The sequence below is a fragment of the Haliotis rubra genome, unplaced genomic scaffold (genome assembly GCF_003918875.1).
Source record: "Haliotis rubra isolate DU_JTF1 unplaced genomic scaffold, ASM391887v1 Scf621, whole genome shotgun sequence".
Lineage (NCBI taxonomy): Eukaryota > Metazoa > Mollusca > Gastropoda > Lepetellida > Haliotidae > Haliotis > Haliotis rubra.
The window spans coordinates 567,736-584,795 of record NW_025767326.1 but is presented as its reverse complement, the minus strand read 5'-3'; the positions used below and the strand labels follow the sequence as shown (position 1 = coordinate 584,795).

The following is a 17,060-nucleotide window of genomic DNA, read 5'->3' as shown; positions in this document are numbered from 1 at the left end:
AATCAATCCTTTCATTATTTTAAAATCCATTGAAGGCATTTGTGGAACTGTTAAAAATGTTACACGTCTCCGGTCTGGTTCTCTTCTTGTGGAATGCGCAAGGAGACAACAGTCTCAAAATCTCCTCAAGGCTCATCATTTTGCCAATACTGAGATTGTCGTATCAATCCACAAGACGCTAAATTCATGTAGAGGCATCGTACGTGACCGTGCAAAGTGCCTCTCAGATATGTCTGAAGAGGAGATTGTGGCAGAAATGAAATCTCAAGGAGTACTGTCTGTAAAACGGTTCACTAGGAGAGAAGGTGACAACATCATTAAAACAAACACCTACCTTTTCACATTTGCTCTCTCAAAGATTCCATCTTCTGTCAAAGCAGGGTACTTCAACATCGGAGTGGATGTGTACATACCAAATCCACTCCGTTGTTTTAAATGCCAACAATTTGGTCACGGTGCGAGGTCTTGCAGAAACCCCCAGGTTTGCTCCGGTGTAGTAACAATCATGATGGCACTGACTGCTCTGTACTGATGATACTATCAAGTGCGCAAATTGTAAGGGTGACCATATGACCTCCTCCAAAACATGTCCTTCTTTTGTGAGACAGACAAAAATCCTGAAAATGAAGTACACTAATGACATTTCCTTTGCAGATGCAAGGAAATTGGTTGATAATGAGTTATCTGCTTCATTCTCTACTCCTACCTCAGCTGCAGTCTCCTCTTCCCCACTCAACGTTGATACTGGTTGTCAAACCGCTATCAGCTGGACCTCAGATGAGCAAATTGTATTATATCCAGTAAATGCTGAGCATATTACTATGTCATCAGCATCATCACAAACTGCTCTATCGACAGATCCTCTACTGCTATCAAATATAATGCCTGAACAAACAAATCATCATGAAACTGAAGGGAAAACAACACTGTCAAATAAAGAACGAAAACAACAAAGAAGAAAGGAAGCGAAGGCCCTTAAACATGTTGAGGTGCCTTTACCATTAAATGTGCCTGTAGAGGTCCATAACACCTATGAACCTCTAGATATAGAGACAAGCCCCTCACAGCCATCTCAGCATAAAGGGACTTCGTCTCGTCCACGTTCTCCTATTGTACCCCCGTGAGTTGCTCACATAATATTATACAATGGAATTGCAGAGGCCTTAGAAACAATTTTAATCATTTACAATTATTATCCCAAGATTTTAAACCATCAGCTTTTAGTTTACAAGAGACATACCTGAAAAGTACAGATAACTTTGATTTTCGTCAGTACAATTTATATCATTCGTTTTCATCCCGAGGTGATAAAGCCACTGGTGGCGCTTCTATTTTAGTGAGGCAGGGTGTTATTCATAGCCCTGTCCCTCTTAAAAGTAATCTTCAGGCTGTTGCTGTCCGTCTTTCTTTACAAATAACCTTCACGCTCTGTTCTTTGTACATTTCTCCATCTTCGGCTCTTCAGCAGTCCGATCTGCAGGATCTATTCGACCAGCTTCCCAAACCCTGTATTATCATGGGTGATCTTAATGGACACAACCCTTTGTGGGGAAGTACCGATACTAACAACAAAGGGAAAATCATCGAAGACTTCATTTCTAATAATAATTTATGCATCTTAAATGATGGATCAGCCACTTATTTACATCCTGGATTTGGAACGTATTCTGCACTTGATCTGTCTCTCACAGATCCAAACATATATAATGAATTTGAATGGTCAGTCCATGAAGACCTGTGTGGAAGTGACCATTTCCCCACAATACTTTCATCTATAAAGCCGCATGATGATCCACCTGGAACACGGTGGAATTTTAATAAGGCCAACTGGCCATTATTTCAGAAACTGTGTACTGACAACTTGATATCGGACTTTTTTAACAATGCTCTATATCCGATTCAATTATTCTCTGATACATTGAAAAATATTGCTGATGAACCTATTGCTGATGACAAAGGTCTCAGGCTTTGTCTTGGGTCTTTTAGAACTTCTCCTGTTGACAGTCTCTACGTCGGGTCTCTTACCCAAAGACGTATAAAATTATCCTTACAGTATATAACAAAACTACATTCTAACGTGTCTAATCCTGCATTTAACTGTGTTGTCAATCCTCTTTATGAGGATCTGTACAACCAAAAGTCTTCTCTTCCACCTGTGGGTCTAAGAGTCAAACCTTTACTTTTTGCTGCTGGCATTGAGCTGGACAATATATCTCCTTCCCGTCTTCTTTCTTCTCCTCCTTGGCAATTAGTGAGGCCACACGTTGACCTAACACTGACAAAGTTTAAATAATCAGAAACTAATGACTTACAATATAAACAAGAATATAATCTACTAAAGAGTCCATATAATACACATAAATCCTTATTTACAGATGGGTCCAAAGATGGTGGCGCAGTAGCTTGTGCCACTGTCATGGATCCAGAACAATATCTTCTCGACTACCAAATAATAGCTCTATTTTCACAGCAGAAGCTAACGCCATATTAACAGCTCTTAATTATATTAAAAAAACACCGTAAATATAAACAATACATACTCTTTTCCGATGCTCTTTCGTGTCTTCAGGCTATTAAAAATCTTTCTTGTAAACATCCACTTTTATTAGAAATTATTGACATCGTCTTTTGTTGGTTATATAAACAATACATCATCTGCTGATTCTCTTTCGTGTCTTCAGGCTATTACAAATCTTTCTTGTAAACATCCACTTTTATTAGAAATTATTGAATTGTATAATGAGCTTGCTACTTGTCAATGCGACATCGTCTTTTGTTGGTTACCCAACCATGTTGGCATTTCTGGGAATACAATGGTTGATCTTGCTGCCAAGGCAGCACTTAATAAATCTGTGACACCACTTCTTATTCCATACTCTGATTACAAAGCTAGCATCCGAACCTACATCCGTCATCTGATGCAAAAGAAGTAGGTATTAACAAATTACATGAAATAAAACCTTATATTGGTTACACCTACTTGGGTTGTCAGTCCAGATTTGAAGAGGTCATCATGCGACGATGTCGTATTGGCCACACAAGATATACTCATGTATATCTATTGAAAGGCGAGGATCCTCCGTTTTGTATCCCTTGTGATGAGAGGGTCACTGTCAAGCATATCCTGCTTGACTGTGTTGCATTCTCCATCATAAGAGATAAATGTTTCAATATCCAAACAGTAAAGGACTTTTTTAATAAAGTTAATTTTCATTTAATCATTGTTTTTTTAAAGAGGTAGCTTTGTTTAATGATATTTTGATATATGTTTTGTAAATAGCTAAAGTTTCATAATTGGTAGTTCAGATTATCAGCTTAGCTTGTTAGTGGCTGTATCCTCAAAGGGGGTTGAAGTAGTGTTAAATTATTGTCCTCCTGAGAGGGTACGTAAGAACCAAAACTTTCAAAGTAAAATTTAAACATACCAAATTTTTTAAACGTAGCATTTTCGGCTAAACTTTCCTACAATCGCCAGTGGCTGAAGGGATGGTTTAAATCCAGCTAGGGTCCATGCAGGTAGCAAAGGCACTGTAAGTCCCCATGGTCCCTAGTAAGGTGATCTATCTTCAGTTGCTGGCGATCTATAGCCCATTTTAACATTGTATTGTCCAAAAATAATTTTCTACTTTTAAAGATGTATGCTAGCTAGTTTTACCTTCGTTGGATATCTGTGTCCCTCCGTGACAGGGTTTTATATATTATATGTATGTATTATAAATTTAGAACTAGTTTCAGTCACGATATGGCTGAAATATTGCCGATGTGACTTTAAATCTTAACTCACTCACTCACTCACTCACTCACTCATATGTGATAATCTAGTCGTTATACTGGCCTTCGCTGACACGTATTTAAAACATGTAGATATATATTTATTCTTAGTACATAACTTTTTGTCGTCACGATATGGCTGGAATATTGCCGTTGTGACGTCCTTCGCTAAAAGATGTTTAAAAAATGTATAAGTATATCTATTCTTAGTACATAACTTTTTGTTGTCACGATATGGCTGAAATATTGCCGTTGTGACGTAAAATTGTAACTCACTCACTCACAAATTTGAAAGTATACAAATGAAAGAATTTTATATGTAATGCTGGACTTTTTCAATGATATATTGTCGATATGTTACAAATACAAAAGTCGGGCATATCTATGCTTCCAGTCTTGCTGATCTATCGTTATGGACAGTTATTGAAATATCTACGCAGCCTAACGCATAGAAACCATAGATATTTTCCAAACGATGTAACAGCATCTTGTTTAAAGCTTTACTCAGTATCATTCGTTCTATATAACTAATCGCATCTGGACCAGACAGTCCAGTGACTAACATCATGAACATCGCTCTACACAACTGGGATACGATGACGTATGTCAACCAAGTCAGCGAGTCTGACCACCCGATTTTTGTAGTCGTCTTTTACAACCTGCAAGGTAGCTGAAGATCTGTTATTATCCGGAACAATATTCGTCAGATGTATTAATGCTGTTTAGTACTGGGCTCATATGTTTGGCTCCCCATGGTCCCTAGTATGGTGATGTACCTTCAGTTGCTGGCGATCTATAGCCAGTTGGGTTTTTTTTATATTTCATTGTCCAAACATTTCTATTTGTTTGAACTTAACATACTAGTTTAAATTTAACTGTGATAGTCGAGGTGTTTTCCTGTCCATTGGCGTCAAGTTTCATAATATACACTTATTCTTTATCAACGTCAAAATTGTTTCAATGGCTGAAACATTGCCGATGTGACGTTAAATATTAACTCACTCACTCACTCACTCACTCATATATTTGGCACTGCTGTGCGACCTTCAGGAAACAAACACTTACATTGATATGAAAATTAGGTGAGTAGAATAGCAGAAATAAACCTACACGTTTCGCGAACACGTGATGTCCCACTTAATTTGACCGATCTATACAGACCATTACAAACATTCCAAATGCTCTTTTGCCTTGTTTGTTTGTTTGTTAATTTATTGGTTTGTTGTGTAACGTCGCCCTCAGCAATATTCCAGCTATATTGCGGCGGTCTGTAAATAATCGACTCTGGACCAGACAATCCAGTGATCAACAGCATGGACATCAATCTACGCAATTGAAATACGGTGACATATGTCAACCAAGTCAGCGAGCCAGACCACCCAATCCCGTTAGTCGCCTCTTACGACAAGCAGCATTAGTTTCTAACCCTGATCCTCACGGGTCGGGAATTAAGGGTGTCTGTTTGTTTGTATAAAATGTACAATGTAAATGTAAAATGTCTTGTGACAAGCATGGCGTTTTGCTTGGGACGCCAAATGTAACCTCTTTCGGCAGATAATCGACATTGTTTCCGCATTAAAAGTGTATGTTTCAATGCTATTTGACACAAACAAAATGTAAAGAAACAAGAGTGAGTGAGGGAGTGGGTGAGTGAGTATGGTTTTACGTCGCTTTTAGCAATATTCCAGCAATATCACGGCGGGTGACAACATAAATGGGCTTCACACATTGTACCCAAAGGAAACAAGAACACATTCCGAAAGGTGTGGGTTTTAAGCGGCGATGTTTTACATTAGCTATGGCATTTCCTCTAACAATGTTGATGCATGGTCGCTGCATTTGTCACCAGAACAAAATAGGATCTTCAAACAAACAAAAATTGCTGAAAGGTTTATTTCTATTTTCGTCATGGGGAGTGTATTGGTTTACACCTCAGTCATCAATATCATACCTGTGTCTTACACTATTACAGCAAAATAATTTAGTAAAGATTGGACAAATCAGTGGTTGAAATCATGTGCAATATTTCAACATGATGCGACGGATTACAGATTAACACCAGCTTATAATGATCATATTAACTAATCATACCATACCTGCAATGGTATTCACACGCAATGTTTACTAAGCTACACTGTCCGAAACATAAAATATGTTTCTTTCCTTTTTAAGGTCAAGCCTCTACTAATCTTGCCTTGAGGAAACCAACGGCAGAAAGCAGCTTCTACGGTGTCAACTCAAGTGGAGCAGTAGACGGCAACAACGATCCGGGCTGGGGCTCCATGTCCTGCTTTCAAGCCAAGGCTAGTGATTCAGGCCCTTGGTGGCAAGTTGATCTACTTGGCTACTATGCCATCACAACAGTAGTGGCCACAGCACGTACTGGTGGTTGTTGCGGTGAGTCGAAAGATAGGTTTGGTACATTTCTGATTTATTCACACGCATAGTAATGTAACGAGAATATTAACCGAAGTAACGAGAAATGACGTTCGAGAAAATAATTGAAACAACTAGCAAATTCGAGACAACGACAAATTGATCGAATTTCGCTGAAGTGGTTGGTTGGTTTGTTGCTATTGAGGAATCAATAGCGTTGCCGTTCACAAAAAAACATATACAAAAAATAAAAGTTTAATATCCAAGGGAATATTTTGTTAGAAAAGCTTAGAACAGACGTTCAGCTTCAGGCAGTGTAAACATGAGGTAAGTTAAAAAGCGAGAGAAGTCAATATCGGTGCGATTCACAAACATATTTTCTAGTTTAGTTTTTACTCAATCACTCTTCGGTCAGGGGAGATTACTTACAAACTACCATGATCTATCTGTTCTCCCATTTGTTTTCAGATACACGTCTTCATGACTTCTATGTGGAAGTGTTCGACTTTAATCCCATCCAGTTTCCGTCCCAGCAGGCTCGACTATGCTTGTTTCACGAGGGCGTGGTCCTTGCAGGCGCACCAGTGACTCTGCCTTGTACCACGGTGTTCACGGGACGTTATGTCAAACTAAGACGTAAATTCAAGGGTCCCGGGGACGACAGATTTACAATTTGCGAACTCGAAGTGTACGGGCCGGACTCATGCATTACAAGTACGTCCGTTGCTATATATCCATGCATAAATCAATAGATAAATAGAAGCATGTTGCGGGGTAACATATTGATACGTTCATGCATAACGAGTAGGTTGTTGGTATATTCCTGCACAAGAAGTATAGACGTTGCTTATCCATGCATAACAAGTGTGGTTGTCGTTACATTCATGCGTGAGATGTCGTCACGATATGACTGAAATATTGCCTATGTGACGTAAAACTTTTACTCACTCACTCATGCGTGAGAAGTGGGATTGTTGATATATTCATGCATAAGAAGTATAGGTGGTGATATATTCATGCATAACACGTAGGGTTGTTGGTATATTCATCCTAAAACAACATGCTGGATGTTGCCATATCTATGCATAACAGACATAGCTGTTGGTACATCCACGCCAAACATGCAGGTTTTTGGTATATTCATGCAAGCAAGCATTGTCATGCGTACACAATCAAGATTCAAGTAGGTCACATCCTCTGTATGAGTGAGTGAGTGAGTGAGTTTAATTTTACGCCGCTTTTAGCAATATTCCAGCAATATCAATGCAGGGGCTCCAGAAATGGGCTTCACACATTGTACCCATGTGGCGAATCGAACCCGGGTCTTCGGCGTGAAGAGCGAACGCTTTAACCTCTAGGCTACCACGCCGCCCCAGTATATGAATGAACAATAAAAGGTGAGGTGAAATTGGGTTTAACGTCGTGCTTGAGAATATTTCGCTCATATGACGACGTGCATGCGTGTGTATGTGTCTGTGCGGCTGCTTGTACTAGCCCAGACTTTACCTGGTTTTATAGTGCTAGCCCACTGAGATAGCATGCCGCAGTGAAGCATGAATACCCCACTCAGACACATTATACTGATTCAAGCCGACCAGTCTTTGTTGTACCCATTAATGCCGAGCGCCAGACAGGGACCAACAAGTACCATATTTTAACGTCTTTTAGTATGACGCGGTCGGGGATCGAACCCGCGACCTTCCGCTCTCCGGGCGGACGCTCTAACCACTACACCACGGAGGCGGTAATGAACAATAAGAACGACAAGAACATGTGTTTATGGATCACTATCAATTAGTGGTGATCCCAAGTGAGACTGAGTGAGTGAGTTTTACGCCGCACTCAGCAATATTCCAGCTATATGGTGGCGGTCTGTAAATAATCGAGTCTGGACCACACAATCCAGTGATCAAAAGCATGAGCATTGATCTGCGCAATTGGGATACGATGACATGCGTCAACCAAGTCAGCGAGCCTGACCACCCGATCCTGTTAGTCGCCTCTTACGACAAGCATAGTCGCCTTTTGTGGCAAGCATGGGTTGTTCTACCCCGGATCTTCACGGGTCCCAGGTGATCCTGCCCTGCCCTACAGGTGGCATGTCTTTACCTCGACACTCACGTTCAAGTCCAAATAGGGAAACATCATTTGGTCAGAGGTCTACCGGAATCGTCTTTCAAAATGGCCACAGTGTTTCGGTTCCATGCGGAACGATGTGATATGAACCTGTTGACTAGAGCGTTAAACAACATTCACTCACTCGTTCCTTGTTTTTCTTCAGGCAGCAGTTATCGGCGAACACCAAACAAAAAGATGGCCTCAAGCAACATTATCACGCCCTTACTTGGAGCGACTGTTGAACGGTGTGCCCTCTTATGTACAGAGGATTACGACTGTTACAACTTCAACTTCAACCGTCAAAGTAACGTCAACCCTTGCGAGATAATCCACGATGGATCTACAGTTGCCGACAATGGAGACTGGGATCACTATTCTCTTCTGATGTAATTGAGGCCCCGTGACCTGGGACGCTACTATTTGTAATTGTTACCTCCCTTGGACGTGTCAGGATCCACTGGTATTGGGTTTTAATTCCAGTTGTGGCTGTATTATAATCCTTGGTCAGTGAGTACTCTGTCACCAGTTACCAAAGGTGACTTTGCCAAGTGATCATACAGAGCATTTGAATTATTGAATTGCTGTTTACATTTTTTAGATAAGGACGTTGCTGTTTTCAATGTAGAGCACGGTGAGCCTGAAGCAAACAAATTAAATTTACGCAGCAATAAAGTGTGCATCCCTGATGAAAATTAACATTAGGTTTAGTTCTATACCACTCGTCACACCTGCCATTCTGACGTCATGGATTGATACGAACGGCGCCATTTCCAAGATGTCTCTTGTCACTAAATCATATTTAGTAGCATATGCTTGTACGATTGTGCATGTCACTGTTTCAAAGTGGCTGCGGACAATGATTGCAAAAGAGGTATTAATATATTAGTTGTGTGTTTTAGCAATGAGCTTTCCTTTAGACCCCCGAAACACGGTCGACACTCAAGACAGTCTAAAACAGACATATGGTTATTGAGCATGCTGTAAGCGTGGAGATGAGCGCATTATAAATATAGTATTATATTTATTATTAACATATTATATTACAATCGGCGCGTAGCAAGCCAACTTTTTCGTGTAAGCCCGAGTTTAGATCGTATTGAGGGTCTGCCAAACCTTTTTAGCAACAGCATGTGTAAGCCCGGGCTTTTTTATATAATGGTAGCTACGGCCCCAGTTGTGTGTGCAACATGAAGTTAACGGTATGTAACAAGATGTCAGAGTTCTATTTTACCGCTTGTTCAGCTTGACCTGAGCTAGTCTACATACGCATGACCCGGGAGGTCAAATGGCACAAACGGCTGGTCGAGTTGACTTCATTTAACAGGGGAGCAGAGAATGTTATTAATGTTGCGTTCGTGGGAAACATGCACACGTGGATTCGTTATAGCGCGATTCGGAAACATTTAACCATCTGTAGCTTCTTTTTTAAAGAAAGTTAGGACATGACTGACGATTTTTCGACACAGAGATGTCAAACGGCGACCTTGTCTCGGCTGTTCGACCATGTTGACAGTCAACTGACAAAGGTGCACCCCTTCACAATAATAGACCAAACCAGTTGTGACACGGTCACGCAATGCATTAGCATTCACTTGATCAGGTCAAGCTGAACAAGCTGTGAGGTGAGGTGAAATTGGGTTTAACGCCGTACTTGAGAATATTTCGCTCATATGACGACGTGCATGCGTGTGTATGTGTATGTGCGGCTGCTTGTACTAGCCCAGACTGAAGCTGGTTTTATAGTGCTAGCCCACTGAGATACCATGCCGCAGTGAAGCATGAATATCCCACTCAGACACATTATACTGACTCCGAGCCGACCAGTCCTTGTTGTACCCATTAATGCCGAGCGCCAGACAGGGACAACGGTCGGGGATCGAACCCGCGACCTTCCGCTCTCCGGGCGGAGAACCAACTGTAGCAACATGTATGGGTATGTTGTACGGGTCGAGGACGATCAGGTGACTAGGGTTACTTGTGATTACATTTCACAGCACGCTTATCGTTACTCACAATGTCAGATTCGATTATTTACAGACCGCGACCAATGAATGGAATACTATAGAGAGTGGTTTTACACAACGAAAGTCAAAACAAAACTTGTAAGAATATATAGTTTAGTTAAACATATAGAAGTGTTTGTTTCATACCATATGACCAGATAACTGCAACCTATAGACAATGAGCAAGGTTATCCAATTGTTTGGGCTGGGTAACCTGTAGTCTAGCAACTAGTCTCTGAAATGAACATATTTTACTGAAAAAAAGTTCATAGAAAAAAAATATATATATAATGAAAAGGAGCCCTGAGACTTTCTTCATTTTCTGAAGCTGAGGAAATCTAGACTTGCCACATTTTCTAGACTTTCGTGGGCTTTCTTTGATATATTTACTTCAGGGTCTGTATGACAGACTCTTACCCTGAACAATCGATGTAAAACTGAAATGGTTTTCGGAAAATACGTGAACACCATCATCTTACCCTTGCTCTTTGTACAGCTATTTTATGTATGTCTGCTGTAGCTATTAACTAAATAGTATTATTGTAAAACTGAATATTCATTGTTTTGTAATATCTTCTTTAATATGATAATTTTCGGTTAGAGTGAGAGAGTATGATTTTACGCCGCTTTTAGCAATATCCAAGCAACATCACAGCGTGGGACTCGAGAAATGGACTTCACACATTGTACTCATGTGGGGAATCGAACCCGGGTCTTCAGCGTGAAGAGCGAACGTTTTAACCTCTAGGCTACCCTGTTTTCGGTTAGACAGCTTCCTTGTAGATTAGTAGAGAGCCTGTCTGAAGAGCGAAAGGTCGGTCCGTGGTTCGATGACATAGTCGCGTCATACCAAACCATAGCGAACGATGGTGCTTGTTTCAACTCCTTCTGGTGCTCGCCTTAAGGGGATGCAACAAGGACGGTGGAATCGACTATAAGTGCAATAAACTAGAAAGGGCCGTTAAAAACCATATCACCAGAACTCACCTCTTTTCTGTACCCATGAAGATCCGGGTTAGAAATGAAACCAATGCTCGTCGTTAAAGACGACTAACGGGATCTGGTGGTCAGGCTCGATGTCTTGGTTGACACATATCATCGTATCCCAATTGTGTAGATCGATGCTTACGTTGTTCATCATGGGTTGTCTGGTCCAGACTCGATTATTTACAAGCCGCCGCCATATAGTTAGAATATTGCTGAGTGCGGCGTTAACAAACCAACCGATCTTTTTCTGTATGTTCATATATAGTATGACCAGAAATTATTGAGAATTGTAGGAATATGTTTAATTGGGTTTTTAGTATAAACAACCTTGACCAGCTATCAAGTGCTTGGTTTCATTCAAGGGAGACACCTCCGTTAATCCTTTTTCATTAGTTTGTGAAGAGTTATCCCCCTTTGTTTACTTGCTAGCAGACGCCATTTTCAGTGATCCTCAGTATGGATGATTGAGAGAAGAGGAAGTTGATTTTAGAGTATTATAACAAGGACATCAGATCAGCTTAAGTGATTTCAAGTAGAACAGGCATCCCTTTGTCCACTGTTTATCGTGTTTTGAAAAATATTGCAAATGGATATGGCATTGAGCACCAGGTAGGCGCAGGTAGGCCCAGAAAATTGACTGTCGGTGACATGAGGCGGATTGGTATTCTTGTTTCTAAAAACAAATGAAGGAGTTTAGAAAACTTAAGGCTGGATATGATTGATAGAGGAACTGTGGAAAGTTTTGTGTTGGTGTTTCCGAATACACTGAAATTCTGGACCAAACAAACTGAAAAACCTTTGTAACAGCGCCCAAAGTACAGTCCGAAATTTAATGTGTAGGTGGCATATCTGTGTTAGGGGCAACGCCCCCAACGCCCCTCTGTGTTTTTGAAGGGAATATGAACAGTGAGCGGTACACATATATTCTCGAGGGACATTTACTTCCATCTGGACCACGACTTTCTAACTTCTTTGATCAGTAGTATGCCCCGCCGCATTGAAGCCTGCATTGCTGCCCATGGTGACTTGACCAAATACTATCTGTTCACCTGTCTTTGAATCTGGAGTTATGTTCTGCTAATATTCACAATAATACGTGATGAGTGAATTGTTTTTTAAAAATTACAATCTTAAATTCTCAATAATTTCTGGTTGTACTGTATAGCTCCATATTACAAATAGAATGTTCACATATCAATTACGAACCTATATCATTCTTCATATACATGTATAGATTCGTTTACAGGACACGTTTTTGGTCAAAGCCATTCTAATTCTAATAAAACCACAAAATGAATGGATTGCTCTCATCCTTACATAGCTTTATATGATGTAAGAGGTGGCACCCGCCGCACCCGTAATGCTGCTGAAATTTCGGCGTCGGACAAACACATACTCATGATGTAGTCGTCCTCTGTATAGGGTACGTAAGACCACAGCATTCAATATAGATTTGTCATTGCCAGACTTTTAATCGTAAAATTTGTGTTATCATAATTTATGTCTAGATTGTCTAAACTTGCTAACATCTGAAGGGATGGTGTAAATCCAACAAGGGTCCATGCAGGAAGCAAACGTACTGTAAGTCCCCATGGTCCTTAGTATGGTGATCTACCTTCAGCTGTTGGCATTTTAATATTGTAATGTCTTTTGTAGTTAAAATATTTTAAATTAACTTACTAGTTTCTATTCATATTTGTGATAATCTAGTCGTTTTACTATCCTTTGACAGGCTTTTTATAATTTGTTTTAGTCACGATATGGCTGAAATATGTGTTTTTCGCTGTTTTTAACAATGTTTCATTTCACTCAACGAATATTGAATCAGTTGCTTCCCTGCAAGTTCCAACATGTAAAGTGCCCATTAAGCACACAAAAAATTGCATCAACCTTAGAGTATAAATGACCTCACCACGTTTACGTTTATCTATGACCATCAAATTTTTAGGGTGTTCCCATACTTTTTGTTTGTAGTATATTACAGAAGTGATGGGATAGGCCATGTGGCTACTGATCACAAGGCGGGTCTAGAAATCCAAATGGGTGTTAATTACCCAGACATGGAGTCACAGTAACAGCAAACCATACATTTCAGCTCACCGAATTGAATGTAACCTCTAATCTATAACGCGTTATGATTGGAATAGTGAGTGAGTCTACTTTTACGCCACTTTAAGCAATATTCCAGCAATATCACGGCGGGGGACACCAGAAATGAGCTTCACACATTGGACCCATGTGGGGAGTCCAACCCGGCTCTTCGGCGTGACGAGCGATGCTGAAACTACTGGACTACCCCAGACTACGCTTGGAATAGAAAGATAATATAAAACGTCAGTACAAAAGAACAGCCGGTCTTGGCAAGCCTCGGAAACAAATTCCGTTTGGTGTGAAGGGGAAAATAGCAGTGGACATTATATGTGTCAACGCGTGGTATATGGTCGACTGGGGAATTAGCTCATGTTTAAGATGAAGTGTACTTACAATACGTTGACAAGACGAAGGAATACGTTGAGCTCAAACTTCTTTAGTTACATGACAAACAAATACACAAGGCATAAATGAGTTGAGCGGAGTACCTGCTGAACCCCAGGACGTTTCCTACGAGCGGCATTCTCCTGCTCGTGGTCATCCCTACACACAGTCGGAATACCAGACTCGTACTCCTTCACCGTATAGACGTGAGTATACTAAGTATATATACAGTTTTGTACAACAATGGACAGATAGAAAAACAACAGCACTTCCTTGACCAGTTGATGCGATGGCAGACACGGCCAAGGGGGATGACCAATTAGGTTATAAATGTCATATACAGTAATTAATTGCCTGACAAGTCAATGTACAATGCGGAAGTGATAAGGATTGCATAGAATACAGATTAGCATCATATAGATAATTACAATAAAGCCTCACATGTCTTGAGTACATAGTTTTTATTATCTAAATATTTGGATAATGGCTGTCCTGAATTAGTCCCTATAACATATGTATGGATCACTGAAAATCAGTGCTGACACCAGGTGAAAACCGTATGTATACCGGTAGCACCCGTCGTTCACAAATGTCCCTGAAAATGACAGATGTTTTGTCTGACACAGCAGTGCTTCGACCATGCAAAGTGATCAATGGACCGAAAACTCCAGTTAGATGATTTTGAGATTCCGAAGCTTTTGGGAAATAGATTTGTTTAATACATTGGTGTCACTTTTAATGTCTCGGAACAAACCATGGCTGCACCTGTGTGATGTGAGTTTGATGAAGAGCTTGTAATTCCAGTATATACTCAAAGAAACGAATAAGGGAACACACTTGAAAGTACAAGTGTTCTTTAATTTATTTCCAGAATTTCACTCATAGTGCGATACATACCTTGTGAAGAAAACTTGGAAAGAATAAAGGAACAATTGCACTGTCAGGTGTTCTCTTATTCGTTTCCATGAGTATATATAGATAATCTCACCCAAGTGTCTACTGTTATCAATTATATCAACACAAGTTGATAAAGTTACAAATATCCGAGGCTTTTTACTTTTGTCAAACGAACTTTGATATATTTGATATCAGTGAGACTCTATTATCATCAAAAATCACTCTTCATTAGTTTTCAATGAAAAATGTACATCTCTGAACCCGGTACTGCCGTTAGACTTGCAGTGCAGCTATGTCATAGCATTGTGACGTCATCAAGTTATGACGTCATAGCATTATTAGGGCATTGTACTAAATCTACTGTCAAATTAGGAGACATCGTTTGATCTCACACAAGCAATATTTCCAGTCTGCTGACGTCTAATAGATGCATACAACTTACTTCATTCCTGTATTAGGAAGTTTTGCCTTTCAAGCATGCATATATTCCTATGTTTTAGCATTCAAGAAGCATGAATACATGCTGTAATATTCCATCAGTATTTAATCTGTATTTCATTTATAGGTATAGGGAATTGAATAATTGTCCTGAACCGTTCTATGAACTCAGACATTGAAGTGATATATCATTAATTCAACCAATTAATTCATTTTATCAATTCATTATATTGTATTTAGTTTATATTAAAGATATTTGTAACGACCACGCATTTCTAACATTTGCAGAACTTAAGGCAAAATTTGGTATTAAAGGTACTGTACTTGACTTTAATCGCGTTCTCCTTAGTATACCCAAAACAGTGGAAAGAAGTTATACGAACAAACAACAATTTTAATATACCGTCGTTATCTATGTGTTCTCCTTGGAACGATTTGATTAAACCTAGTAAAGGCTCAGGGATATTCTATGATAATTTTATATCTGACTATAACATTCCGAAGGTGTGTCTCAAATGGAACGGGGAACTAAATGAGTTGATAAATTGCAAAACCATATTTTCACAATATAGACAATGCACTAAAGACACGAAACTCTTAGATTTTCAATATAAGTTTTTGCATAGTCATTTACACACAAAAAATTACTAAAAATGAAATTGATAGATAATGACCCATGTACATTATGTGGTTCAGTAAGTGAGGATATTTACCATGTATCCCTTGATTGTCCAACCATCAAAATGTTCTGGTCAGAAGTTAACAATTTTTTAACTCAAGTCCTTGGTAAAACGTATGAAATGTCAAACCATGATATTCTATTTTGTTGCAGTAGTAACCACTTATCAACCACATGCTACTATTGGCAAAGCGCCACATTTATGTAATGCATATAAAAGGACACAAACCTAGCTTCACCATCTACAGAACATTATTAAAAGATGTCTACGAGATAGAGAAATTTATCGAGAAGAAAAACGATAATATGAAACATTTTTACAGAAAATGGAATGTCCTAGATGCAGTCCTGTAATTTATTTTTTAGTCTTTTAATTCTCTGTAATATTAGCTAGCATCTCAATTGTTAATCTATATTCCCGGTACCATATGTTATACATTGTCTGCTTTCTATTATGCAACCTGTACCATTCTACTCTACCCACATATCTTGTTCAAATGTAACCAAGTAAAGTGAATAAAAATACTTTACAAAAAAAAAAAAAAATTCATTATATTTCATTACGTTATTTCAGGGTGTAATTATGCGATAATAATTTTGACATGTATCAATCCTACTTCCTTTTATTACTAATAAAACATAGAAACAAACAAAATCAATGCTATATATTCGTTAACATTTTCAGTTGTGTTCTTGTTTTAGACCAGTGGTGTTATTTGGTTCAGAAACTAGGAGCTTTGACTTTTAGAAATGAATGCACACGAGTGTCTCGTATGTGAGTGATATTTGCCAAACACTTTCGATAGCTGAATACATGCATTGAACATTTATAGATCCAAATACGAAACACAGGGCTACTTTAAAGACAAGAAAGGACAATTGACAGCCATTGTTCTAGACAGTCTGTCTACTGTCATACTTCATAATAACCATGTTTGTCTTTTAATGTGTGTTTGTTTAAACGCCGTACGAGGCAATATTTCGGTTGTACGACTTCTGCCTGTAAATAATCTTGTATGGAGTAGACAATGCAGCGATTGAAATCATGAACATTGATCTTAATAATTGGGATACGGTCAGATGCATGAACCAGGACAAAGTTTGGACACTTGATTTTGGTTCGTGTCTCCTGCAAGCACCGGTTGCGAATAATCAAGTCTTATCTGGAACTTCACGACTGCATTGACTGTCCTTCATGACATCTGTTAGTGCAGCTATGAAAGGTCTTGCAGTAATATCATTTCTTTGTGCAGGTAGGTTTATATCACTGTGTGTTTTCCTTTGAAGCTTATCTTCGATTTTTAAAACGATCCTTT

The 17,060-nt window shown here is 39.3% G+C and overlaps 1 protein-coding gene across 2 annotated transcripts in view; it reads left to right on the top strand.

Moving 5' to 3' along the window:
• The window catches only part of LOC124256259 (fucolectin-like), a 32,341-nt gene extending 22,553 nt beyond the window's left edge, over window positions 1-9,788 (top strand). For both annotated transcript variants that reach the window (XM_046690224.1, XM_046690226.1), the window contains exons 2-4: window positions 5,944-6,168; window positions 6,616-6,861; window positions 8,429-9,788. In XM_046690224.1, coding sequence (XP_046546180.1) covers window positions 5,944-6,168; window positions 6,616-6,861; window positions 8,429-8,655 — 698 coding nt within the window. In that variant the 3' untranslated portion in view covers window positions 8,656-9,788. The remainder of the gene's footprint in view (window positions 1-5,943; window positions 6,169-6,615; window positions 6,862-8,428) is intronic.
• The last annotated feature ends 7,272 nt before the right edge of the window (window positions 9,789-17,060 follow it).